The sequence below is a fragment of the Megalobrama amblycephala genome, linkage group LG3 (genome assembly GCF_018812025.1).
Source record: "Megalobrama amblycephala isolate DHTTF-2021 linkage group LG3, ASM1881202v1, whole genome shotgun sequence".
NCBI classification, from domain to species: Eukaryota; Metazoa; Chordata; class Actinopteri; order Cypriniformes; family Xenocyprididae; genus Megalobrama; species Megalobrama amblycephala.
This window is the reverse complement of record NC_063046.1, coordinates 9565416-9589549: the sequence shown is the minus strand read 5'-3', so window position 1 is coordinate 9589549 and position 24134 is coordinate 9565416. Positions and strand designations below refer to the sequence as shown.

The window sequence follows — 24134 nt, the reverse complement described above, 5'->3', positions numbered from 1 at the left end:
GCTCATATGAGGGCTGATGAGGCTTGATTGCCAGCTTCATCTGAAATATAAGGAAAGATGTTTCTCCTCATTGCCTACCGCATTAACGTATGCACTGTGTAATGGAAAATTCCTGTTGAGCTGTGCGAGTGTGGTTTTCATTTCTCGTTAAGCTAGCGGAGGAACTATAATGGTCTTTTTTTCAAACACAGATGTCGTTCTATAGCTACGGTGACTGGACTGATGCACACTGCTATATTGAGCACTATATGTCATTCTCTATGCGTTTTGAACATCATATAAACACGCGCACACTGATTCTCTGTAGAAAACATGAAAGCTCACCAGACATCAGACATTGTGGTGAATACTCCATCTTTGAGGGACTCGGGAGACATCCAGCGCACAGGCAGCAGTCCCTTACCTCCTTTTCTGTAGTAATCCGTCTCATAAATGTCCCGCGTCATGCCAAAATCTACAGATTGAGGATAAATGAAGTGAAATTACTAAGGTTCCACAGTTTTACTTGAGATTTAGCCAAACAAAATGAAGAACATTTACTGCATTTTCAGCAACTCATCATTTATTTATTATAGAATAAAAAAACTGGCGATTCGAAGATACTATAACTAAAAGCTAAAATAAATATTTTGCATGCTACAAGTGAATTTATAGGCATAATAAATGCAATATAACAATGTAATGGAAATATAATTGAAAGTATGAAATGTTTGCCATTATTTACCGCTAGCATTTTAATTTAAGTCTATCATGGAGTTATGATACAAGGTGAAAAAAATTAACTGAAACGTGCATGGATGAATCATTTACAGTCAGATCAATGACATGAATTTAAAAAATAGATTTCATTTTAAGACAAATTTAAAATAACGAAAATTATTAAATATTAAATATATCTATTTGATTTAGTATTTAATTTTGTTTTTAAACAATGAGCAATAATGCAAAATGTCAAAAGGTGTTAAATCTGAGGTGATTATCAATATTTACTGTGAAATGCCCGTAACTTAAGATAATTAAAATATGCTAAAACCCTGTCAGAGAAGCCATGTCTCAAAACTCATTCTGCTACTAAAACATAAAAAAGCTAAAAAAGCTAAAAATTTGGGCGACTAGTCCCTATTTTAAAGCATCTTAAATAGTCATTCGTATTGCACATACAGTAGTTGAGAAAAGCAAATGCATTTTTTTTTTCTCATTTCATCACATACCACCAATTTTGACGGTAAAATCCTCTGCCACCATGCAATTCCTTGCTGCCAAGTCTCTGTGAACAAACTTGTTGGCGTTGAGGTAAGCCATGCCATCCGCGATCTCTCCTGCCATCTGAATCATCTTCTTCAATGGTGGCAAAGGCAAGCTGGAGGTGTTCTGAGGAAGGACGAGGAAGAGTAGAATGACACTGTGGCTATGTTCCAAAACCCAGCGAGTCTTATGTATTTCATGTTGAAACATGCAAACATGAAATATGCAAATTAGTCTCAGTCTCAGATGTCACTCCCACAGACCATGGGCTAAAAGACTCAAAAATGTGAAACACTTCGGGAGTTTCAAAGTCGTCATCTGAATTTGACAGGATTTCCAGGAGGGGAGTGTGTCGCATTCTTTAAAGGCCCGCTGAAGTGTCTTGAAATGCGCAGCATTATTTAATGCATTGACGTAATTTCCATTAAAACAGGAAGACATGTTCATATCGAACATCTCCTCCCCTTTTTTAAAAATAGCCAATAGTGTTTTGTTTATATCACAGTTTGGCCAGAGCCGCTGAGCTCAGTAAAGCTGCAGTTTCCTTCCAATCTCTAACCACTTCTCCTCCTAATCTCCTCCATATCGCTTTAAAATACAGCATTCTGTGCAGAATTCAAATGGGTCCGATACATTTTGTGGTGTGCAGCAACTCGTGCATTTGATCCGCTCTGTGCTCTCATGTCTCTGGACCAGAGCAGACCGATTGTGCTGCGGAGGTTCACGTGACACTAACGTGAAGCCAGAAGACTACATTCACCCCAATGGAATGCATATTTACACTGAATCGTTCCCTATCCCCTTTTTAGTGCACATTCACCATGTAAAAAATAGTAAATGTGTGAACAAATGACCAATTTCAGCCAGCTTCAGCATCTATTTATAATGTAAGGGGTGGGTCGCTTCAAATTCTAGAGAGCATTTGATTGGACAGAAAATCTGATGAGAAGCTGAAGTGCAGAGTGACGTCATCAAAATCATTGATCCATATTGGCGGAAGTGAGAGACTAAGTTTTGAATGCTTATATCTCTTTAATGTGAATTTTGTCATTGTTTGGAGCACAATAGCTTATAAATAACAGCAAAACTAACATTTTCATACTAAAAGCCAAAAAAATTCAATTTTGAAAGCTGTCGTGATGCCAAACCCCCTCATGGAAAAGGAAAGCCTTCGTGTTTACAACTGTAATGATGAGCACTATCAGGATCAACTAAACAGTTGATCTCAACAGTAAACTTGCACTAGGGCTGCACGATATATCGCATGAGATTCTCACGCGCATTTCGTCAGTAAAGCCGGTTCCCTGATTACCGCTAAATCGCCATCACCTGCTTTCAAATGGAGCAGCATTTAATAGACAGAGCCGTAGTTCACTGACAAGCTACGCAATATCGCGTTCATTATCGAAGGCGATTCATCTGCGATATGAACGCGATATTGCGTAGCTTGTCAGTGAACTACGGCTCTGTCTATTAAATGCCGCTCCATTTGAAAGCAGGTGATGGCGATTTAGCGGTAATCAGGGAACCGGCTTTACTGACGAAATGCGCATGACAATCTCATGCGATATATCGTGCAGCCCTAACTTGCACAATGTTATTGAATGAATAATTTATTAGATGCATGCCGATCTGTTATCATAGGGACATCGACTTGACATTTTCACGCCCCAAAACATGTCGGTCAGACATCCTATTGGGCGCTTGAAAGATGCAATGGAGTCTGGCTATGTGAGACTACATGCAAATGGTAAACACGATTGAAATCAATTTGAAGTTGAGTTTCCCATGTATGCATGTGGAATTGCTGCCTGTGAAGAACGATTCAGATCAGTCACTCTCGAGGTTGCATTTTTCATTTAGGATGCGGCCTTACAAGGTAGCTGCCTATGTTGGTGGTAGTACACATCAAGGCAGCTCACTAGGTTTTGGAATAGAACTGGAGGGGCTTACGGACTAGAGCCTGCGTTCCAGGAGCGCCCTGCAGTGAACGATCCATTTAGGCAAAGAAATTAGCATTGAATGGATGTGCAGAAGATTAATTCTGATTAACAGAAATCGCTCAATTATGCATCATAATTCCACTACACTTCCAGGTGGCAGTTTTTAACTTGCTGGAATTTAGAATAACAGTTCAGAATAAATCAGTCTGATTAGCTAAATATTTGATCAACGATGTGAAGATGTCTCATGTGTGCTTGTATTCACCTCAGCGGATCGAAGCGAGCGCAGGTAACTCTTCAGATCTCCTCGTGTCATCAGCTCCATGATCACCAGGGTGGGCTGACCCTGTGAGACCACGCCCAGCAGACGCACCTAAACCAATCACAAAAGACATTACTGGGACTCAACACTATTTAGCAGGTTTAAGGCCACTTTACACCAATACTACCAATATTATGAGCTAGGGTTGTCAAAAGTACCGGTACTTCGACACCAAGTCGGTACTGAAATGTTAAAAATGTGATGATACCAGCTTTTCCCCCTAGTTTTGAGCACTGTTGAGCGGATTGTAACTAACTTAAATACCTCTGATTGGCCATTGTGTTCACATGCTCAACAGATATGTCTGTGATTGGCTACAATGATCAATGCTTCAAAAACGGGACCGAGCACTTACACAGATACACACGGGAGCGTTTAAAAGCGTTTTGCAAGTGTGTATCTGTGTGAGTGCTCTGTGATAAGAGTGAAAGATGTTTATTCACTATGTTTTTGAAGCGCTGATCATTTTAGCCAATCACAGACGTATCTGTTGAGCGCGTGAAAACAATGGCCAATCAGAGGCGTTTAAGAATCCACTCAACAGAGCTCAAAATGCTAGGGGGAAATAGTGGTATTGTCACATTTTTAACATTTCAGTTTGACATCGTAAGATGAGCATAAGATGAGATGAGATTTGTCATGAGTTCATTGACTAACCACATGGTGACAATTGAACTCCTTCATCACGGAGGCTTCATTAAGGAACTCGATGCGTTCATGCAAGCTAGCCGATTCGTTGACCGTTTTGATGGCCACCCTGGTTTCTGGCTCATCTTTGACGACACCTTTGGCGATGCCCTCATACACCATACCAAAGGATCCTTGTCCAAGCTCTCGGCACATAGTGATTTTCTCTCGCTCCACTTCCCATTCATCCGGCACATACACTGCAAGCATAAATAAGTTAGTCACAAATATACTTCATATTTACGAAGGTGATGTTTAAGTGGAGTCGATCCTGCCCCTGACTGAATACTCACTCTCTGCTGCGCTGAAGTACTCCGGGTTAACGGAAGCATAAAGGACTCCATTTCCAAGCCTGTCACTGTTTCTGTAGATTCCAGAAAGCACTTGTTTAGCAAAAATAGCACTACAACATTTAATAGAGAACAATTGGGAAACATTTCAATATACATCTGGAATGTCTCAGATACAGTAGGTGCATTTCATCCAGAGGGGTTGTTAAAATTAATTATGGAGAATATGGTGTGTGTGTAGAATGTTAAAACTGGTACCGTTTCTTGTTCACAAAGATGAAAGCCACTGCACCGAAGGCAGCGAAAATCAGGATAATCGGGATGATCATGAAGTACAGGAAGTGCTCATAACCTGATTCTTCAGTGTGCAAGAAAAAACATTTTAAACCTCAATAATGTGTCAACAAATTTCGAAATTCTCATAATTTTGGAATCGAAAGGGATGAAAATCATGGTAAACCTACGTTCGACCTGAAGCACATAGAAAGCTATGGGTTCAGTCCACGACCCGTTTCCGGCGAGAGACGTAGCCCGCACACGGGCAGAATAGTTCCCAGGTCCCAAATTGGAGAGTTTCACCCCTTTGTGCTCCCTGTAGTGTTGGCGGGATACACACTCATGCTTATCAGGCTGTAAAAGAGGAAAAAACAAAACAAAACAGAGAACAACACATAAATCAATAGTTAACAAACTAGTTAATAATTACTGCAAAAATGCAGGGTGAAAAAAAAAAACCAAGCTGGGTGAGTGCTATGGTGCTCATTTTTGTATGCAGGTCTATCAAAATTTTAAATATTAATTTTATTCAATATTTTTTTTTTCAATAAATAAATATTTAATGTATTACAAATACATTAATTTTCAATAAAAATGTTTAATTATTAAAAAATGTAAAATATATAATTTCTCTTTCTCTTTATGTGTATATATATATATATATATATATATATATATATATATATATATATAGTCAGCAATGTTAACAATGTGGTATAACTGCTCTGAGACTGAAATTAAGGGGAAAAAAGTCTCATTATAAGGCTTATAAAATCAGTTAAATCTTAAAATCGATTGACTGACAGCATATATATATGTGTATATATACAGTACAGTCCAAAAGTTTGGAACCATTAAGATTTTTAATGTTTTTAAAAGAAGTTTCGTCTGCTCACCAAGGCTACATTTATTTAATTAAAAATACAGTAAAAAACAGTAATATTGTGAAATATTATTACAATTTAAAATAACTGTTTTCTATTTGAATATATTTCACAAAGTAATTTATTCCTGTGATGCAAAGCTGAATTTTCAGCATCATTACTCCAGTCTTCAGTGTCACATGATCCTTCAGAAATCATTCTAATATGCTGATCTGCTGCTCAAGAAACATTTAATGTGTACAATTGTACAAAATATTTGTGTACAATATTTTTTTTCAGGATTATTTGATGAATAGAAAGTTCAAAAGAACAGTGTTTATCTGAAATCTAATCTTTTGTAACATTATAAATGTCTTTACTGCCACTTTTGATTGATTTAATGCATCCTTGCTGAATAAAAGTATTAATTTCTTTAAATTCTTCTGAAAAAAAAAAAAAAAAAAATTCTTACTGACCCCAAACTTTTGAACGGTAGTGTATAATGCTACAGAAGCTTTGTATTTCAGATAAATGCTGTTCTTTTGAACTTTCTATTCATCAAGGAATCCTGAAAAAAAAAGGACACAACTGTTTTCAACATTGGTATTAATAATAAATGTGTCTTGAGCATCAAATCAGCATATTAGAATCATTTCTGAAGGATCATGTGACACTGAAGACTGGAGTAATGATGCTGAAAATTCAGCTTTGCATCACAGGAATAAATTACTTGTCAAATTATTGTCAAATATATTTAAATTGTACACAGTTATTTTAAGTTGTAATAATATTTCACAATATTACTGTTTTTTACTGTATTTTTAATTAAATAAATGTAGCCTTGGTGAGCAGACGAAACTTCTTTTAAAAACATTAAAAATCTTAGTGGTTCCAAACTTTTGGACTGTACTGTATATATATATATATATATATATATATATATATATATATATATATATATATATATTTCCCCCAGCAATGTAATAATAAAATAATAATAAATATAATGTGCCAAAATACTTAATTTACATGTAAGTCATTTTTATTAATGCTTAAAAAAAACAAGTACTAAAGTTTGTTTTAAAATATTACTGAAATACTTTTTTGAAAGACTTGCAAGCACTTGACATTTTTGAGTCAATAAATCAATTTTGTTGGAGATTTTATAAAAGCTTGCTTAAACATGTGACACTGATTGGGTGATTAAAATGCAACAGTCACCTCTGTCCCAAGACGATACTGAATCTCATACAGGAGGATCAGGCCGTTGGGTTTTTGCGGTTCAGGCCACTTCAGGAACACCGAATCCTCCAGACCTTCCCAGGTCACTGGAGCAGGAATGTCATCAGCTCTTTCTACAAGAAAATGAAGAAACCATCAGGTTTGACATTGATATTTTATAGTGCTTCACTGCGATTCCAAGTTCATTTCCTGATCTTACCAGCCGGTTTGGTGCGGGAAAAGACAAAGGCGGCCGCGCTGCAGTGCCGAACCTCTTCATTGCAGGCGTGCACGTCGATGCGGTAAACGGTGAAGGGCTGCAGGCCACTGATGTCAGCAGTTCGCTCCTTCACCTTCCTCTCTAGAAAGGAAAATTCCTGTCTAGGCGGCTGATCATCTGAGAAGTTTCCCTTCGTCATGTTCCAGTTTCCCGACAGCAGAGTGTGGATGGAAGTTGCATTGGCCACACCAAACAGATCTCGCCGCCGCCTGTCAGGAGGTCTGGAACGAGAGACATGAGATATATTGGAGCAAACATTCAAGCACAACTTCTGGTGTGACTTGAAAATTGGCATGTGATGTCTATGTCCAAGGTGGCAAGACTGCCTTTGAGGACATTTGCGTATCTTGAAAAACGCAGCCGGTTGTGGCCAATGAAGTTGGCTGTCAGACAAGGTTTCGCTGTAAATGGTCCTGATCTAGGTGATCACAGGCTTGCTAAATAAAACATATAAAGCATATAATAAAAAACATATAACACATGTGCTTAAAGGCGTCGAACCCCGATAATTTCTGATTGTAGCTATTTATAATAATTATTATTATGACTAAAATGCTTTTAATTGACATTCACTTTTTATATTATTTCTTCATATACAATAAAATGTGCTATTTGAGCTGTAAAGTTGTCCAAATCCATCTTTTAGGCAGAAAAACTTCTAGTAACATGTCCACACAAGAAATGTTTACGTTTTGCGGTTATACTTCTGAAACTTTAATCCCAGTGTAATGACTTTCACCACAGACTTCCATTGTAAGTGCATTTATATGTAAAGTCTCCGTATGTATGCGTTTATTTTTTTGTTCTGCAAACTGACAAACAAGTCAATATTATTTATGCATTTATTTAATTAATATTATAATTTGTCCACCTTAAATTTCTATATCGTATAAAAATAAATTTCTAACACAGATAAACTATACAGAGCAGAGGAAAGAAAACAAAGTTAACTTAAACACAATAAAAAATACATAGCATAAAAATCTATTTCCATAATTAACACTTAGAATTAATATTGGTTTGAATAATTTTTCAGGATCCTTAAATTATAAATGCCTTTTCTGGTCAACATATGATTAGAACTACATTGGGAAATGGACCTACAATGAAACAATGGCTGCATGAATAAGTTGATTAGCAGACTACTAGTAGATTAAGTTCATTTTCAGTGCTTGAAACTTCAAGGGAAGCTTTTTCTCAATATTGGGAGGACAATTTTAACCCCATTTGTGAATGTGTGGGGTAACAACCACATGGCTATTCTCCTATGAGAGCAAGTTACTCTTGTCCATGCCAAAGCAATCACGTTTTCTGTCCTCAGATGATCTGGCAATGACTCCATCTATCCCCTCTGAAATCCTCTCTTTCACACACACACACACACACACACACACACACACACACACACACACACACACACACACACACACACACACACACACACACACACACACACACACACACACACACACACACACACACACACACACACACACACAGCTGGTCTCCATTCCTCGGCCTGCTAACACTCACACACTGGAGCAGTTTGTCACTCAACTCCCTACAAGCTGCAAGTCCTTCCTCTGCCTGCTAGAAACACACATCCTTCCACCACAGATGGGTTGAGTTTGTCTGAGATGTGATATGAAGCTATACATCTCTGTCAGTATCTGATGCACACTGGATATTCTGGCTCAAGCACAGTCTTGTCTAATTGTTGGCTATGTTCAGAACGAAATACAAAGATATTAAAGTGTTTTCAACATTGATAAGAAATCATCAAATCATCATATTAGAACGATTTCTAAAGGATCATGTGACACTGAAGACTGGAGTAATGATGCTGAAAATCCAGCTTTGATCACAGGAATAAATTTTATTTTAACATATATTCAAATAAAAAACAGTTACTTTAAATTGTAATAATATTTCACAATTTTACAGCTTCCACTATATTTTTGAACAAATAAATGCAGCCTTGGTGAGCATAAAAAAAAAAAGACTTCTTTTAAAGATTAAAATTAACAACTCCAAACTTTCGAACGGTACTGTACATATTAGCATTTAAGATGCATACACTGCATACTATTTTAACTGTATTTTTTCCCTGCGGTTCACTTATAGGGTTAGTCAAGGTTTCTGCATCAAAAGCAGCAATCATTTAGTTTTTGCAAAGTCGACATTCTCTTTCCAAAGAGTAAAGCATGCATTGTAGCGTACAGTACGTTCATAGTCAGTCCATGCTGAAATGTGCCGCTCAAACTGTTATTAGTAGCAGTATGTAATCATGCGTATAAAAATAGCCTGTTGTCTTCACGTTTGAAATAAAGGAAATGTTACACTGAAAAGAATCATGCTGTCACATGATGCAACTCCCTTCCATGTTTAATTAACAAAACATTTAATTGATATGGACCATTCAAATATTTTCATGTCACTACAATTTTATTTATTTTTATTCTTTTGAAAGAAGTCTCTTCTGCTTACCAAGGCTGCATTTATCTGACCAAACATACAGTAATATTGTTAAATATTATTAGCAGTTTTCTATTTGAAAATCCAGTCACATGATCCTTCAGAAATCATTCTAATATGCTGATTTGCAGCTCAAGAAAGTTCAAAAGAAAAGCATTTATTAGAAAAAAGCAAATATTTTATGTAATTTTACAAAAAATACTGTCACCTATTAATGAATTTAATGCATCCTTGATGAATAAAATAATTTCTTTAAAAAAAAAAAAAAAACGGTAGTTTGGAATGGATATTATGGGAAAAGTGGTTAAATTTTGTTAAAAATCTAGTAAAAGGAGACACTTATTTTTTAAAGGTCTCAGGAAAAATAATAAAAATATTAAAAAAAATATCATATCCAAACTATTCAAATAACTGGCATCAAATAAAACCCCTAACCCTTAATATGGCCACACACCTTTTTAGTGAGCACCACTAAAAATAGTACAATTAGTATGCCATTCTGAACATTTCCCATCTCTAAACCAGTGACTTTCCCTCTTAATCTCTGTCCTTCTGTTCCCACATGGCCCTGAAACAGCTCTTTCATTCTCTCACAATCTTCTTTCTCTAGCTCCCTCCGTGCAGAGCGGCATTCATTGATCTGCGCGCTCTCCGGCTGGAGGGGAACTTCCCTTTATTTCATTGGTATTCCAGATGGAATTACTGTGCATTTCCTGGCAGCCGAGCGGTTTGAGGGGGGAACGGCAACTGAATGGATATGATTTCCTCCCCTTCCTCTCGCTCTCTCCAAATCCTGAACTTCGAGGGAACTCGAGGCACTTCCCTCAATATCTCGGTTTTCAATAAAAACAGGTTGTGCTGGCCTGGGTACAGACATACTTCTCGGCTGCCTGACATAGTTCTGGCACCATTGCTTTCGTCGACAGCCAAGCAATGACAAACACGCAGAGGAAAAAAGCGGATCAGACAGAGCAGGATAATCCAGCCCCAAATCATGCAGGCCAGGGTGGAGAATCGATGGCATTTTGATGTCCTGCATCGCCTGAAACTTGAATTCACAGATACACTGATTTCAATACGAGTCTGCTCAGGTACACAGCGAGTGATTTCGGCACGCTCGGCAGGACACATGCGCCACCCTGCCCGATGATGGATGATAATAGGATACAGATGTCGGCCCTCATTTTACCACAGAACGCTTAATGTGTTACACCTTTGAGATCAGAGAGAAAACGAGGCTTACGTAGCCATTTACATTTGCTTTGCATGGTCTCCCGCGTTATTTGGATCCAGACCCAAGAGCCCGTACCACACAATTACCAACATCAGGGCTGGAGGGAAACGATTACTGAGGGAACGCTGAAAATGTTCCAAAACAACCTCTCAGACGAGAAACAAAGGGCCGTTACAAATGCTAACATCCAGAGACATCAACAGCCCCTTTCAATCTTCATCTTTGAGATCACAAAAGGTTAACATGGATTTATTCTCTATTAAAGGTTTTAATTCGAAGTTTAATGGATGTTTTGTACTGGCCGATGCATCAAAACTTGGATGGGGATGAGCTCACGTGTTGTTCGAAGCTTCAACTCTGACGTTAACTTTAAAGTTCTTGCCAATTTAAGTAATAGTTAATCTTTATGCAAATCAGTAGCTTGTGAAATGCAAAAAGAGACTCTTCACAGAGTCCTTTTCTGTTAAAATAGCATTTATAGCTAAATAAAATCACCATAAAAGTGGTATTTTTCGGTCAGTAAGATTTATTTTGTAATGAACACTTCTATTCAGGAAGGACATATTAAATTGATCAAAAGTGACCTTTACCGATACAGTAATAACAATAACTAAAAGTTGGAAATTCTGGCTGATAATCAGTAATACGAAAACTCAAATGAAAATTAGTGCTGAAGTGTATTACAAAATTAAATGAAATAGTTGACAACTATAAAAATTGCTGCAAGCAGCAATTCTCAAGGTTCAAGCACTTTAAGGCCTTTAAGCACATGCATAAAAAGGTATTATATTTTATTTAGCAAGCATGTAAGCACTTAGATCATAGATGGAAAAGACCATTTACAGCCAATACCGGCAATTTACCAAGAAAAAAATATGTTTTTTAAAGGTTTTTGGACAGTTATAGCATCACCTATTGCCTGATCACCACCACTTTTTTTTAGGTGTCCTCAGAGTGTGCCCATACATATGTGTGTCAAATTTAGTGAAAATATCTCATTTCGTTTTGAAGTTATAGACATTTAGCCATAAACATTTAGTTAATGAGCTATGGTTCCGTATTTCATACAGTGGTTTTGTCTCGATCGGACTAACTGTTTCGAAGATATTGGCAAAAGTTTTTTTAAGTTTTTAAATCACAACGTTGCACAAACCATAAGGCGAAACCTAGCATGTTTGGTATCGTTGGACTTGGTAAGGATTCAAGAGTCTAATAATGGTGCGTTCACACCAGACGCGAATGAAGCGTTAAGCGCGAGTAATTTACGTTCAAGTCAATGCAAAGACGCGAATCGCGCCGCAGGATGTCTATTCGCGTCTTTGCATTGACTTAACATGTAAATCACTCGCGCTTAATGCTTCATTCGCGTCTGGTGTGAACGCACCATTATTAGACTCTTGAATCCTTACCAAGTCCAACGATCAGCGAATGAGGCGGCGCAAATGAAGCGATTTGCGCGAATGAGGCAGCGCAAATTGAGCGTTTCTGGTGTTTGACGCGCGTAATGCGTGATTCGCATTCTGAACTTTGGCGAAAATTCGCGCCGCGTTAACCAATCAGGAGCTTGCTCTAGTAGTGACGTAGCGAGCTGAGGCAGAAATCCGAAACAACAATGGAGGACAAAATCATCGTCGCTGTACATCTTCATACTTTTATAGAAACAGGAATAATAAGGATCTTGCTTGAAAGAAAGTGAGTGAGGAGGTCGGACAATCTGGCAAGTTGTAAAAAATGGTCTTTGAGCTATATAAATATACATATTGAGACTACAAGCTAGCTAAAGCCGACCAATTGAGCTTATTCGCTGTAATTTACAACTATTTCCCCGCTGACAAGTTGTGTTTATTTAGAGGAAGTGTGCAGAAAGAAGTGGGAGAGTCTGGGACACATAAAGGAGCAGGAGAGCCCCTCTCATGACGCGAATTCGCGTCTGTTGTGAAGTGAATTTCACGCGCGAATGAAGCGAGTAAACTCAAAATGTCCAAGCGTCCAACTACGCGCGAATAGCGCGATTTATTCGCGCAAGTCGCGGCTGGTGTGAACGCACCATAAGGAGGTGACGCCCATGAAAATGAGTCAACCACACCCAAAGTTATATTCATTTGAAAATGTAATTGTACCACTAGGTGGCACTGGCTCGAAACTTCTCAGGCTCCTTCAGGGCACCGTGGCGATGACCCATACCAAGTTTTGTTCCGATCGGCCTCCATTAACCTTGTCTAATAGATGCTCAAAATGATGCCATGTTTTTTGAGATACACCATCGTCCTCGTAGACCATCATGGCTCCTTGGATCAAGACAATGTATGCCCATTTTCAAGTCAATCGGACTAACGGTTGCATAGTTAGCACCACCAAGTGTCCAATCGCCGTGGTTTTTTTAACTGTGACCAAAGATTGAGCCCATTCACATGTACCAAGTTTGGTGAAAATATCTCATTTCATTCAAGAGTTATAACCATTTTAGTAAAAATGGCTCCGCCCACTTAATATATTTTGGTGCCGCTTAGTGACAGTGAATCAAAATTTTAACTTTTTAACTAGCTGATCAGGGTCATACCTTGTTAATCTCTCCCAAAATTAAGACCTATCATCTGGCCATGTTTCAAGTCTCTAGGCCTTACGGTTTGTTCTGCACGATCAGTTTTACGGCGGAAGAATAATAATAAAAATCCTTACAATTACAATAGGGTTTCAGCACTACGTGCTTGAACCCCTAATAAAGTACAAAGATAAATTTCTAAAAAAAAATTAGATATTCTTAGATTTCTCTTTTTTTATTTTTTGTACATCATTTATATTTTTAATGACAAAAAAATAAAAAAATAGTGATGTGTGATGAAAACAGATGTTTTAAATTGTAATAATATTTCACAATATCACTGTTTTTACTATATTTTTGATAACATAAATTCAGTCTCGGTGAACATGAGCGACGTCTTTTTAAAAAACATTTATAGTGCTATTTTTGAAGAAAGTAACAATTATATTTTTGATCAAACTCCTGAGTTTACCTGGGGGTGAATATGGCATTATGAAGGAAATTCTCAAAGGCTTTGCGGTAGTAGATATCGTCCTCGATTTGCTTCAGATCCTTCTCTGTTTTAGGGCATGGACAACAGGGGACTTTGTCCCGCCCCCCTGTTTCAGGATTGGTGGGTTTGATGTCTTCGGTTTCTGTCAAACCCGTAGCTGAAATCCTGATGGGGATCTTCAGTTCTGTCAGGAAACAACATAAACATGGTCACATTTTTTTTCTCTAGTGATCTGATATTATTTCAATGTGCTCAAATGTAAATTCAGAAAGCGCCGCAGAAAAGCAAGAAAGAAAACAAATTAAATTAAAGTATGAGTAATAGTAGGCTTAAAGAGCAGCACTAATAATATACAGACAGAGTTGAAAGGTTTGAATATGCTGCACATTATTTTATTATGGCAAAGCTTTATGCATTTTGAAGAGTTTTCAAATAGAATTTGATCTAGTTCCCTTAGTTGCACAGACACTGGATGCTTCAGATGTTCTCAATAATATGGTTATCTGTTTCATGGTTAAAAGTTTCAATCGCTGTTGGGGAAAATGGTGCTCGGTTTGAGGGTGTAATGTAGACCAGACCTTTGGAGCAGTAGTTGTGCTGGTAGAGCTCATGGTCCTCGCCCTGCTGCTTCCAGCGGAGCAGGTAGTAGGTGTTGTTTCCATTGGGGGCCACAGGTGGAGACCACCGCACCACCAGCTTTGATGAAGAATTAGAGTACGCACGAATGTCCACGGGCATTGAGGGTGCTGGAAAAGAAGAAAAAACATTTAGCAAACAAATGTTTACTTCAGAGCAAATCCCCTTGGTGCAACATATGGAAAATCATGAATCGTCCCTTCTGGGGGTTGAGCCTACAACCAGAGCTTCACATTAATACCCGCCAAATGTGTATATATTTGATATAATATACACATTTTTCAATTGTAGTCTTTTAAAAAGGCATCTGAAATAATAAACTAGTGTTGTCAAAGATATCAATATGTATTTTTCAAAACATATCGATATTGAAATATCTGAAACGCTTCCAAAACTCATTTTACGCAGAATAGATACACAATTTCAGCTGCTCTTTTTCTTTCTCTTTCTCTCATCTTGCCAACAGCGAGTCGACACACAAACCCTCCTCCCATCACTCACTCATTTCATTTGCTCCAGATGAATATTATTGGTGTTACAGGGCTTGAATTTCGGCGTAGGATTGCGCATAATTTTACTCATTCCTGCAGATTTTGTGCTCACACCATAAAGCCGCCTCTCAGTACTAAATTGAGTTTTCTTTCACTGCTTATTGCGCTTAAACTGTCAAATACACACAAAATAATGTCAAAATGCCGGTCTTGGAGAGTATTCACGTAAACACAGTCAGTTATGACTTAAGTGAACGTAAACAGTTGAGAAAGAAATGCATGTGTAACAGTATAATGGATCAGTGCATCAGGTCTTAAAGTGACAGCAGCCTAATATACCTGCTGCCAAATTGTGAGATAATACTAAAAATATCTATATGGCAGTTTTCCCCATGGTATCGATGTCAAATTTTTGGACAGTGAAAATGCTGAGTGGCTCGTAACTTTGGAAAACCACTAGCCACAGTGACTGGTGAGCAAAAAAAGTTATTTGATTAAAAAACAGTAAAAACAGTAATATTGTGAAATATTTTTACAGTTTAAAATCATTGTAATTTATTCCTATGATCAAAGTTGAATTTTCATCATCGTTACTCCAGTCTTCAGTGTCACATGATCCTTTAGAAATCATTCTAATAGGCTGATTTGCTCAAAAAGCATTTCTGATTATTATCAATGTTGAAAACTGTTGTGCTGCTGCATATTTTTGTAGAAATCGTAACACATTTTTTTCAGGATTCTTTAATGAATAAAAAGCTTGAAAGAAGAGCATTTATTTGAAATAGATTTTTGTAACAATGTCAAAGTCTTTAATTTCACTTTTGATTAATTTAATATAATTAATCAAATTAATGTTTAACTGTTTATTAAAGGTGCTAAAGAGGATGTTTTGTTTTATACATTTTTGCAATATTACAATATTTTTTTTATATCGCGTAAACGATTGGCCCTCTGGCTTGTCAATCACTGCCGTGACGTTCCTTGTGAGAGACGAGCGCGGCTGCGCGCTCCAGTAACTTTCCACACTCCACAGGCGCCGCATGCAATATTTTTGTCAGGAGACAGGAGTAACAACTGCAGATTATGAGTTACCTGCGGTGAGTCCGACATAATGAATCCACTAACACGACACAGCGAATGCCGGTGGTAAACACTCGTGTTCCAATACGAGTGTTTACGAGTTTTGGGAGGTGTTCCTTCGAAGGAGGGGGATTGTTCTTACGCATGCGCTCATTTCAAAAACTCAGTAACAGTCTTTGATTTCTCAGTCGACGAAAATATCCTCTTTAGCACCTTTAAAAGTACTATTAAAAAAAAAAAAAAAAAAAAAAAAATTTCAGACCCCAAACATTTAAATGTTAGTGAACATATAGAGAGATTGAGATATAAGTATTTTATAGTATTCCATTATAGTAGTCCATTAACATATTTTTCAATTGTTTTAAATGAAATGGAAAAAAAAAAAAAAAAAAAAAAACTTTATTGAGATAATGCAAACAAGTAACAATGTGGCAACATAAAAAGACAAAATAAACATATCCAATATATATTTGCCCATTTTTACACAGTCCTAAAAGAAACTTGCTGATACAAAAAGAGAAACAACACTAAGAAGAATGCTGGTCACGCAAAGTCATCCCATAGATTCTTTAAATTTCTTATACAACTTAATTAATCAGGTAATAAATCCTTTTTTTATGGATGTTTTGATATTTTAACAGAAAATGACTTCTGTGGAAAAAACTAATTAAATCTAGTTCATTACCTGATGGTTTGGTCCGAATATACACCACTTCACTCTTCGCCCCAAGATGCTGTCTGTCCTTGTCCCTGTCCCTGTCCCTGTCCTCCACAAGTAACGTTACAGCTTTCACAAAGATGGCATACTGAGTCCAGGGCTTCAGCATGGACAGCTTAACACCCGGATTTTGGGTTTGTTCTTCTGGTAAGTCCACGTCAACCATGTTCCAGCTGTCCGATCCGCAACCATCCTGACCATCAAACTCTGTAAGGTTCTGGAAAGGCCTAAGAGAGAACATAACTGCTATTTACAAAGCTGCTTAAACATTTAAACGGTATTGAGAAAGGCTGCTCAAAATATCTGAATAAAAATCAACACTTACGCTTCTTTGTAGTATACAATAAAACTGACGAGGTCTCTGGAATCGGGTGGCCGATAAAGTTCCCACGTCAACTCGATTCTATTACTCCTCGTGCTATTTGATATGAACTTAAGGGTTTTACTCCCACCTAAGAAAAAAAAGAATTTACACATTAAAAACTGAAACATTAATATGTATAGAGAGTTTTAATTTATTTAAAATTGTATCAGAACAAACAATATTTACAGCTTGCACGGTCTCCATTGTTGCGGAAATCTTCTTCCAAAAACTTCTCCTCAATTTCTGTTTTCTCCCACATTTTGCGGATCTCGGACATGCAGAGTTTGGGGTTCTGGCGGAAGTACAATTTTCCTTCTTTTATTGTGAGATTGTGCTGGGACCAGTCCCACAGCATTTGTAGATGCTGGTTATCCAAGGCAGTAAAGGCATACGTGCTGAAGACAACATAACCATAACAAAGAATAAGTGACAAAAACAGATAAAACAATCAAACATGCTTCATCTAGAGACAAATTAAAATATACAGTAGGCTACCTACACCCTGCACAGGACATTTAAAATGCAGGACTTGTTATGCGTGTCCAAAACTCAACTGACATATAGTGACAATCACAGCTACACTTTTTATCATGCAGGAATAACAAGAAAAATAGTTTTAGTAATTTTTAACTAAATATTAGTGACTCAAGGAATATTATCATCTGAAAAGAGAGATGCTAAATTAAGTTTTTTGTTTTACCAATGCATTTTCATGATCTTCCAAGACATTCTAAGTTATTGCTCAGCTATAAAATGTTTCATAGGCTAGAAATTGCTTTGCGTAAATTCAATCTCCATTAAACTATTTATTATTATTATTATTATTATTATTATTATTTCAAAAGTCATCATTTAACTCAAGTTGTTTCAAACCAGATTTTTGATTTGGAGTGAACTAACCCTTTAAGAATTAAAAAAAAATATATAAATTTTTTAGATAGATTGTACTTGCACAAAGCCATTTCTAGTCCATGAAATCAATTTTACGAAACGATATGAAACGATAATTTTAATAACTTTTCCAGGCCTATAAATCAAAATTTCCAAATTCCCTGATATTTTCACCTTTTCCATTATCATTAGCAATTTTAGAAAATACACAAAATTATTTTAGGTATCACTTTTGTTTTTTTACAGTGCCCTTGTTACATATGTTACATGTAGTTACTATAGTAATTACTATAAATCGTGCAACATTACACACAACTAACCCTAAACCAAACACTAACCTTAACCCTACAGCAAGTACATGTGGTTAATAATTATTACTCAGTACTTAAATGTATAATTAAAATGTAATAAGGACACTAAAATGAAGTGTAACCTCATTTTATATAGAGTGTACTTACGTAAAGCTATTTCTAGCCTATGAAATATTTTAGAGCCACTCACTAGAAACATATTACATTTAGAACCTGAAAAAAATGGTTACACTTTATTTTAAGGTGGCATAGTTACATTGTACCTACTCAAATAGGTACTGAGTAATATTAATTAACTACATGTACTTACTATAGAGTTATGGTAAGGGTTTGCTTTATGGTTATTACTTGTAATTATGCATAATTTACTGTTATTACTATAGTAAGTACATGTAGTAACATGTAACTACGTCACCTTAAAATTACTAAAGAAGTTTAGATTATTTCATGACTTTTCCAGTACTATGAATCATAATTTCCAAAGTCACTGTTATATTTTCAGCTTTTTCATGATCGTGGGAACGCTGTCCTTTGAAACAGTGCATGTTCTCTGAACTGTAACGTATAGTTTATCCATTGACCACAAGGCTGGTGCAAGAAACTTCAGTGGTGAGAGACAAAATGGTGTCGAGAATTGTGAATTATTAGTCAATACACATACCTCCATCTTTTCATTAACATCTAGTCTGGTTTTGCACACACTATGTAGATTTAAAGAAAATGCAGATATCACTATCTGAAACTATCCCACAAATACCCAAACTCTGTGTGTATGTAGCTGCAGGACATTGTGGCCATTACTTCACAGTACATACAGTACAGTCCAAAAGTTTGGAACCACTAAGATTGTTAATGTTTTTAAAAGAAGTTTCGTCTGCTCACCAAGGCTACATTTATTTAATTAAAAATACAGTAAAAAACTGTAATATTGTGAAATATTATTACAATTTAAAATAACTGTTTTCTATTTGAATATATTTCACAAAGTAATTTATTCCTGTGATGCAAAGCTGAATTTTCAGCATCGTTACTCCAGTCTTCAGTGTCACATGATCCTTCAGAAATCATTCTAATATGCTGATCTGCTGCTCAAGAAACATTTAATGTGTACAATTGTACAAAATATTTGTGTACAATATTTTTTTTCAGGATTATTTGATGAATAGAAAGTTCAAAAGAACAGTGTTTATCTGAAATCTAATCTTTTGTAACATTATAAATGTCTTTACTGCCACTTTTGATTGATTTAATGCATCCTTGCTGAATAAAAGTATTAATTTCTTTAATTTCTTTTCAAAAAAATAAAAATAAAAATTCTTACTGACCCCAAACTTTTGAACGGTAGTGTATAATGCTACAGAAGCTTTGTATTTCAGATAAATGCTGTTCTTTTGAACTTTCTATTCATCAAGGAATCCTGAAAAAAAACGTACACAACTGTTTTCAACATTGAAAATAATCATAAATGTTTATTGAGCAGCAAATCAGCATATTAGAATGATTTCTGAAGGATCATGTGACACTGAAGACTGGAGTAACGATGCTGAAAATTCAGCTTTGCATCACAGGAATAAATTACTTTGTCAAATATATTTAAATAGTACACAGTTATTTTAAATTGTAATAATATTTCACAATATTACTGTTTTTTACTGTATTTTTAATTAAATAAATGTAGCCTTGGTGAGCAGACGAAACTTCTTTTAAAAACATTAAAAATCTTAGTGGTTCCAAACTTTTGGACTGTACTGTATATGCTGATGATTCACCAAAATTGATGTAAATGATCATAAAACATAAACAGCTTCACTAAAAGCAAGCACTTCATCTGCATTAAAAGCAAGTGTTTCTCTTGACCCTACAGCACACCTGAAAGCTTTAGTCTGAAGTCTTGTCTCTGATACTCTTATATTTATTAGTTTAAAGACACTGTCAAGTCAATATAACACAAATGCTCTATTTGCTGTATTTATCAAACGGGTATATTACAGTTCTGACGTTTGTTTGATGATGCATGTTAAAGGGAATGTTAACAGAACAGACTTATAAATGTTAAATATGTGGATGGAGGGCTTGTTTGTTTATATTTGTCTCTAAAAGCGTTCCCAGAGCTCAGTTTAGTCTTTCGTAACAACATGGCATAGAGAGGCATGTTTTGATGTGTCTTGAAAATGGGATAACAGTAAACAATCAGGCATTGAATTAAATTAGACATTTCTTCTATGACGCACAGGATCCATTCAGTTCAAGGAAAAGTCTGACGTTAGTTCCGTATGGAATTTCATAGATTTATACACCCTTATAACCAACAACGCCTAACTCCTGCTTTCATTGTTAAATGTCAAAGGTTTAATAACGTAACCAGTAAAAACAGAGTACAAAATCAAATTCTAAACTTTTGAAAATGATGATGTGATGTTGCACTGAGTAGCCCCACCTACCATACAATCTCATTGGCCACCTATCAACCATCATCATAACTATCCAGTAAACACTATATTACTATATATCTTCTGATTGGCTGTGATTTTTGAGCAGTTTTGCATTAAAGAAGCACTTCACCGCTGGCAAAATGGGCTTTACAAAAAACTTGGCTGCTTATCTAGTAAAAAATTAAAATTGTTGCTACCTGACAGGAGAAAACAGAGAAAAAAGACTGTTGTCTTCCCTTTTGCCAAATCGGTCAGAAAACTTCAACACCCATAATGCACTGGACATGTTGCTATGTATACGCTTGACCAGAGTCAGATACCGCCTTGCTTTAGTAGGAAATACTTCTTAGCAAACTTTTACTCTTAATTGTGTCATCTTAATTGTTCCCAGGTGCAAGAAATGTTTAGTGGGAGTGGGTTAGTTTCAGTTTCAAGTGAAGGATCCAGCGCATTGCAGACAGTGGCTAAAGGCTGCAAAGAAACGTAAATATGGAGAGAACACTGCAAAGGAAAATCTGAAAAACCTCGGTGTTTGTAGTCAACATTTCAAAAAAATTGGATGACCACAAACCGTGTTAAAGGCCAAATGGAGGGGGAAAACTGAAAGAAACTACCGTTCTATCAGTTCCTCCCAAAGGAAAATGCCGTATCATACCGGTAATAAAAGCTGTTGCCATAGCGTTCCATTTTTACCATAATGCTGTTTAAAGAGTAGACATAGTACGATACAATTTTCAGTGATAAACCTACTCTGACGATAACTTCTGTTAATAACCCTCTGTCGATCCGACTGTCCGTGGACGAGGATAGAAAAATGCGGAAGTATAATCTGCAGTTTTTACGAAAGCCCTGGATGATGTAAAACGTGGATTTTGCTGACAAATAAATATGAAATTCTCAATCCAGGTAACACGGACAGTGAGTAAACATTGTTCATTTACATCAGGGATGGGCAACTGGCAGCCCACGGGCCAGATATGGCCCACAATATCTTTAAATACGGCCCGCTGAATCGTATTATACGATTTTCATTTTCAATACATTTGCAAAATGAGTCATGTAAAGATTGCTTTCAGATTAGGATGTTAATTCTAACCCCAACCAGGAGAGGTCGCTAGTTCACAGTGTTAATTTCGTTGAGGAATAATTTATCATCATAATTTTCGTCAACAATATTTTTTTCACGGACGAAAACGAGACGTGAAAAAATATCGAAAATCTACTCTTCTCAAATCATTTGAGGGATGATTTGGGAAGATATCCAGTCAGGACTGCTGTCCTGTGTGGAAGATGCGCACACTTGAAGTGTAACGTGCTGATCTAACCGTGGGAAAACGCAGTGCTGTTGTGCGCTCAACAGGCTCGCCCAGCAGCACTTCAGACTGCTTCGCAATCAATGAATAGCGCACATTTATGCCAAGCAATCGCAATGAACAATGAAAGCAGAAAAGCTAAAAATCGTAATTTTTAACAAAAAATATAATAGTACGTCAATGACTGACACTCATTAAGTGTGTCAAGTACTGAATTGAGCTCTCTTTCATGTCTTTTTCCACTTGAAAGATCAAAAACCATCCATTTTGGCAAGTAAAGTACAGTTGGTTGTCTTAGGGGAACATAAACAGTTTGGAGAATATCAGATGTATATCAGTGTATTGGATCTGTGTATTGTTATAGATATGCTAACTTGATGCATTACAATTTAACTAAACCATTTAGATTTTAGACGACTTAATCTACAGTAGATTAAAATCTTATGATATTTAGTCGACTGAACCTAGACTAAAACTAAAACAATTTCTGATGACTAAAATATGACTAAAACTAAATGGCATTTTAGTCAAAAGACTATGACTAAAACTAAATCAAAAATTGCTGTCAGAATTAACACTGCTAGTTCCTTCCTTAGCATTCACACACTAATGTGAACTAGGGGTGTAACGATACGCTCAGGTCACGATACGGTACGTATCTCGATACGGAGTTCACGATACGATACGTATCACGATATTTTGAACAAAATGAAACTGAAATTCAAATAAGATTTATTAAAAAAAACATGAACAAATTGCAATAATTTTCCTTGTTGTACATACAAGATCACATTTCAATAAAATAAATAAATATAACATTTTAATAAAAACCTTCTGTATTCAAATTAACAGTTGAATAGGGCTGCATGCGCGTCGCGACCGCGTTGATCCCATTATGAGCGCGCCTGCCGCGCGGCTACATTTGAAAATAATAACTGACTTGCACGTGGAAAAGACGCAATATGTGAACGGCCCCACAGAACTTCTTAAAGCAAAGCATCGCAAGCGTCTTTTGCTTTTCTGTGAGCACAGCTGTTGCTGTGGCACTGCGGTAAAGGAAAGCCACGACTTTTCTCACGCGACCATGCAAGAGACTGACATGAGAAACGTTTAAACCTGCTTGCAAGATTCAATGTGTGTCCGAAACACTTACTGAACTAGAGAGCTGATTGAGACACACCATCTACGATAAATCGTTACACCCCTAATACTTATAGTAATTTAAAAATGTGGTAGCATTGGATCTGGACAGGAAGGATAACTCTGGGAGTTGGAAGGGGTGTGTCGCGATTCTGCCTTCTCACATCGCGATACAGGTTCGCGGACCTGCGTATCGCGATTTCGGTTTCATATCGCATATCGTTACAGCCCTAATGTGAACGTTCAACAAAATGAGCAAAAAGAAAAGAAAAATTGTGAAAAATGTTCAGCAAGAGAGGCCACAAGTTTCTTATTGAGAGTCTTTTTGATTGTGGGGATATTGTCTGAACTGAGCGGTAAATGCATGTGTTTGGGGGTGGAGTATGGAAATGTATGCACTGAATTGTTATATTCTTATATTCAGTTATTGTTTAAAATAATAATATATTTTTTTTTATTCATATTAATATGTGAATTTTGGTAATACCATTTGGAATAACTATTTTTTGAAGCACTTTTTAAAAGGGTGGGTTCAGAATGTTCTGTAAGGAAAAAAGGATTGACAAAAATGTAAATTTAGTTTGTTGCAACTTTACAAGCAATACAAATAATATGTTCACATTTGCTTGTCAATTGACAATAAAGTTGCCATTTGAATTGGCGTAACTGCACAAGTTTTATAGTTAATAAAATCTGTAAAAACGCATTGCACTAATTGTACTCTGATTTCCCTTAAAAAGAAAATTGAATAGAACAGTGTAAATTGTGTGAGTCTTGATTAGTCATCTGACTCCTCCTTATAAAGGAGAAAAATGGCCCTCGTCATCATCAAAGTTGCCCATCCCTGATTTTACATATACTACAGACATACAAAGTGGGTTGAAAAA

The 24134-nt window shown here is 36.4% G+C and overlaps 1 protein-coding gene across 2 annotated transcripts in view; it reads right to left on the bottom strand.

Annotated features, from left to right (window-relative positions):
• igf1rb (insulin-like growth factor 1b receptor) overlaps positions 1-24134 on the bottom strand; it is a 122360-nt gene that overhangs the window by 14015 nt on the left and 84211 nt on the right. For both annotated transcript variants that reach the window (XM_048183745.1, XM_048183746.1), the window contains exons 6-19: positions 17347-17555; positions 17122-17248; positions 16764-17023; positions 14450-14617; positions 13851-14055; positions 7068-7348; positions 6848-6981; positions 4952-5117; positions 4746-4845; positions 4491-4561; positions 4168-4397; positions 3454-3561; positions 1212-1371; positions 325-454 (exon numbers count right to left, since the gene is read on the bottom strand). In XM_048183745.1, coding sequence (XP_048039702.1) covers positions 325-454; positions 1212-1371; positions 3454-3561; positions 4168-4397; positions 4491-4561; positions 4746-4845; positions 4952-5117; positions 6848-6981; positions 7068-7348; positions 13851-14055; positions 14450-14617; positions 16764-17023; positions 17122-17248; positions 17347-17555 — 2349 coding nt within the window. The remainder of the gene's footprint in view (positions 1-324; positions 455-1211; positions 1372-3453; positions 3562-4167; positions 4398-4490; positions 4562-4745; positions 4846-4951; positions 5118-6847; positions 6982-7067; positions 7349-13850; positions 14056-14449; positions 14618-16763; positions 17024-17121; positions 17249-17346; positions 17556-24134) is intronic.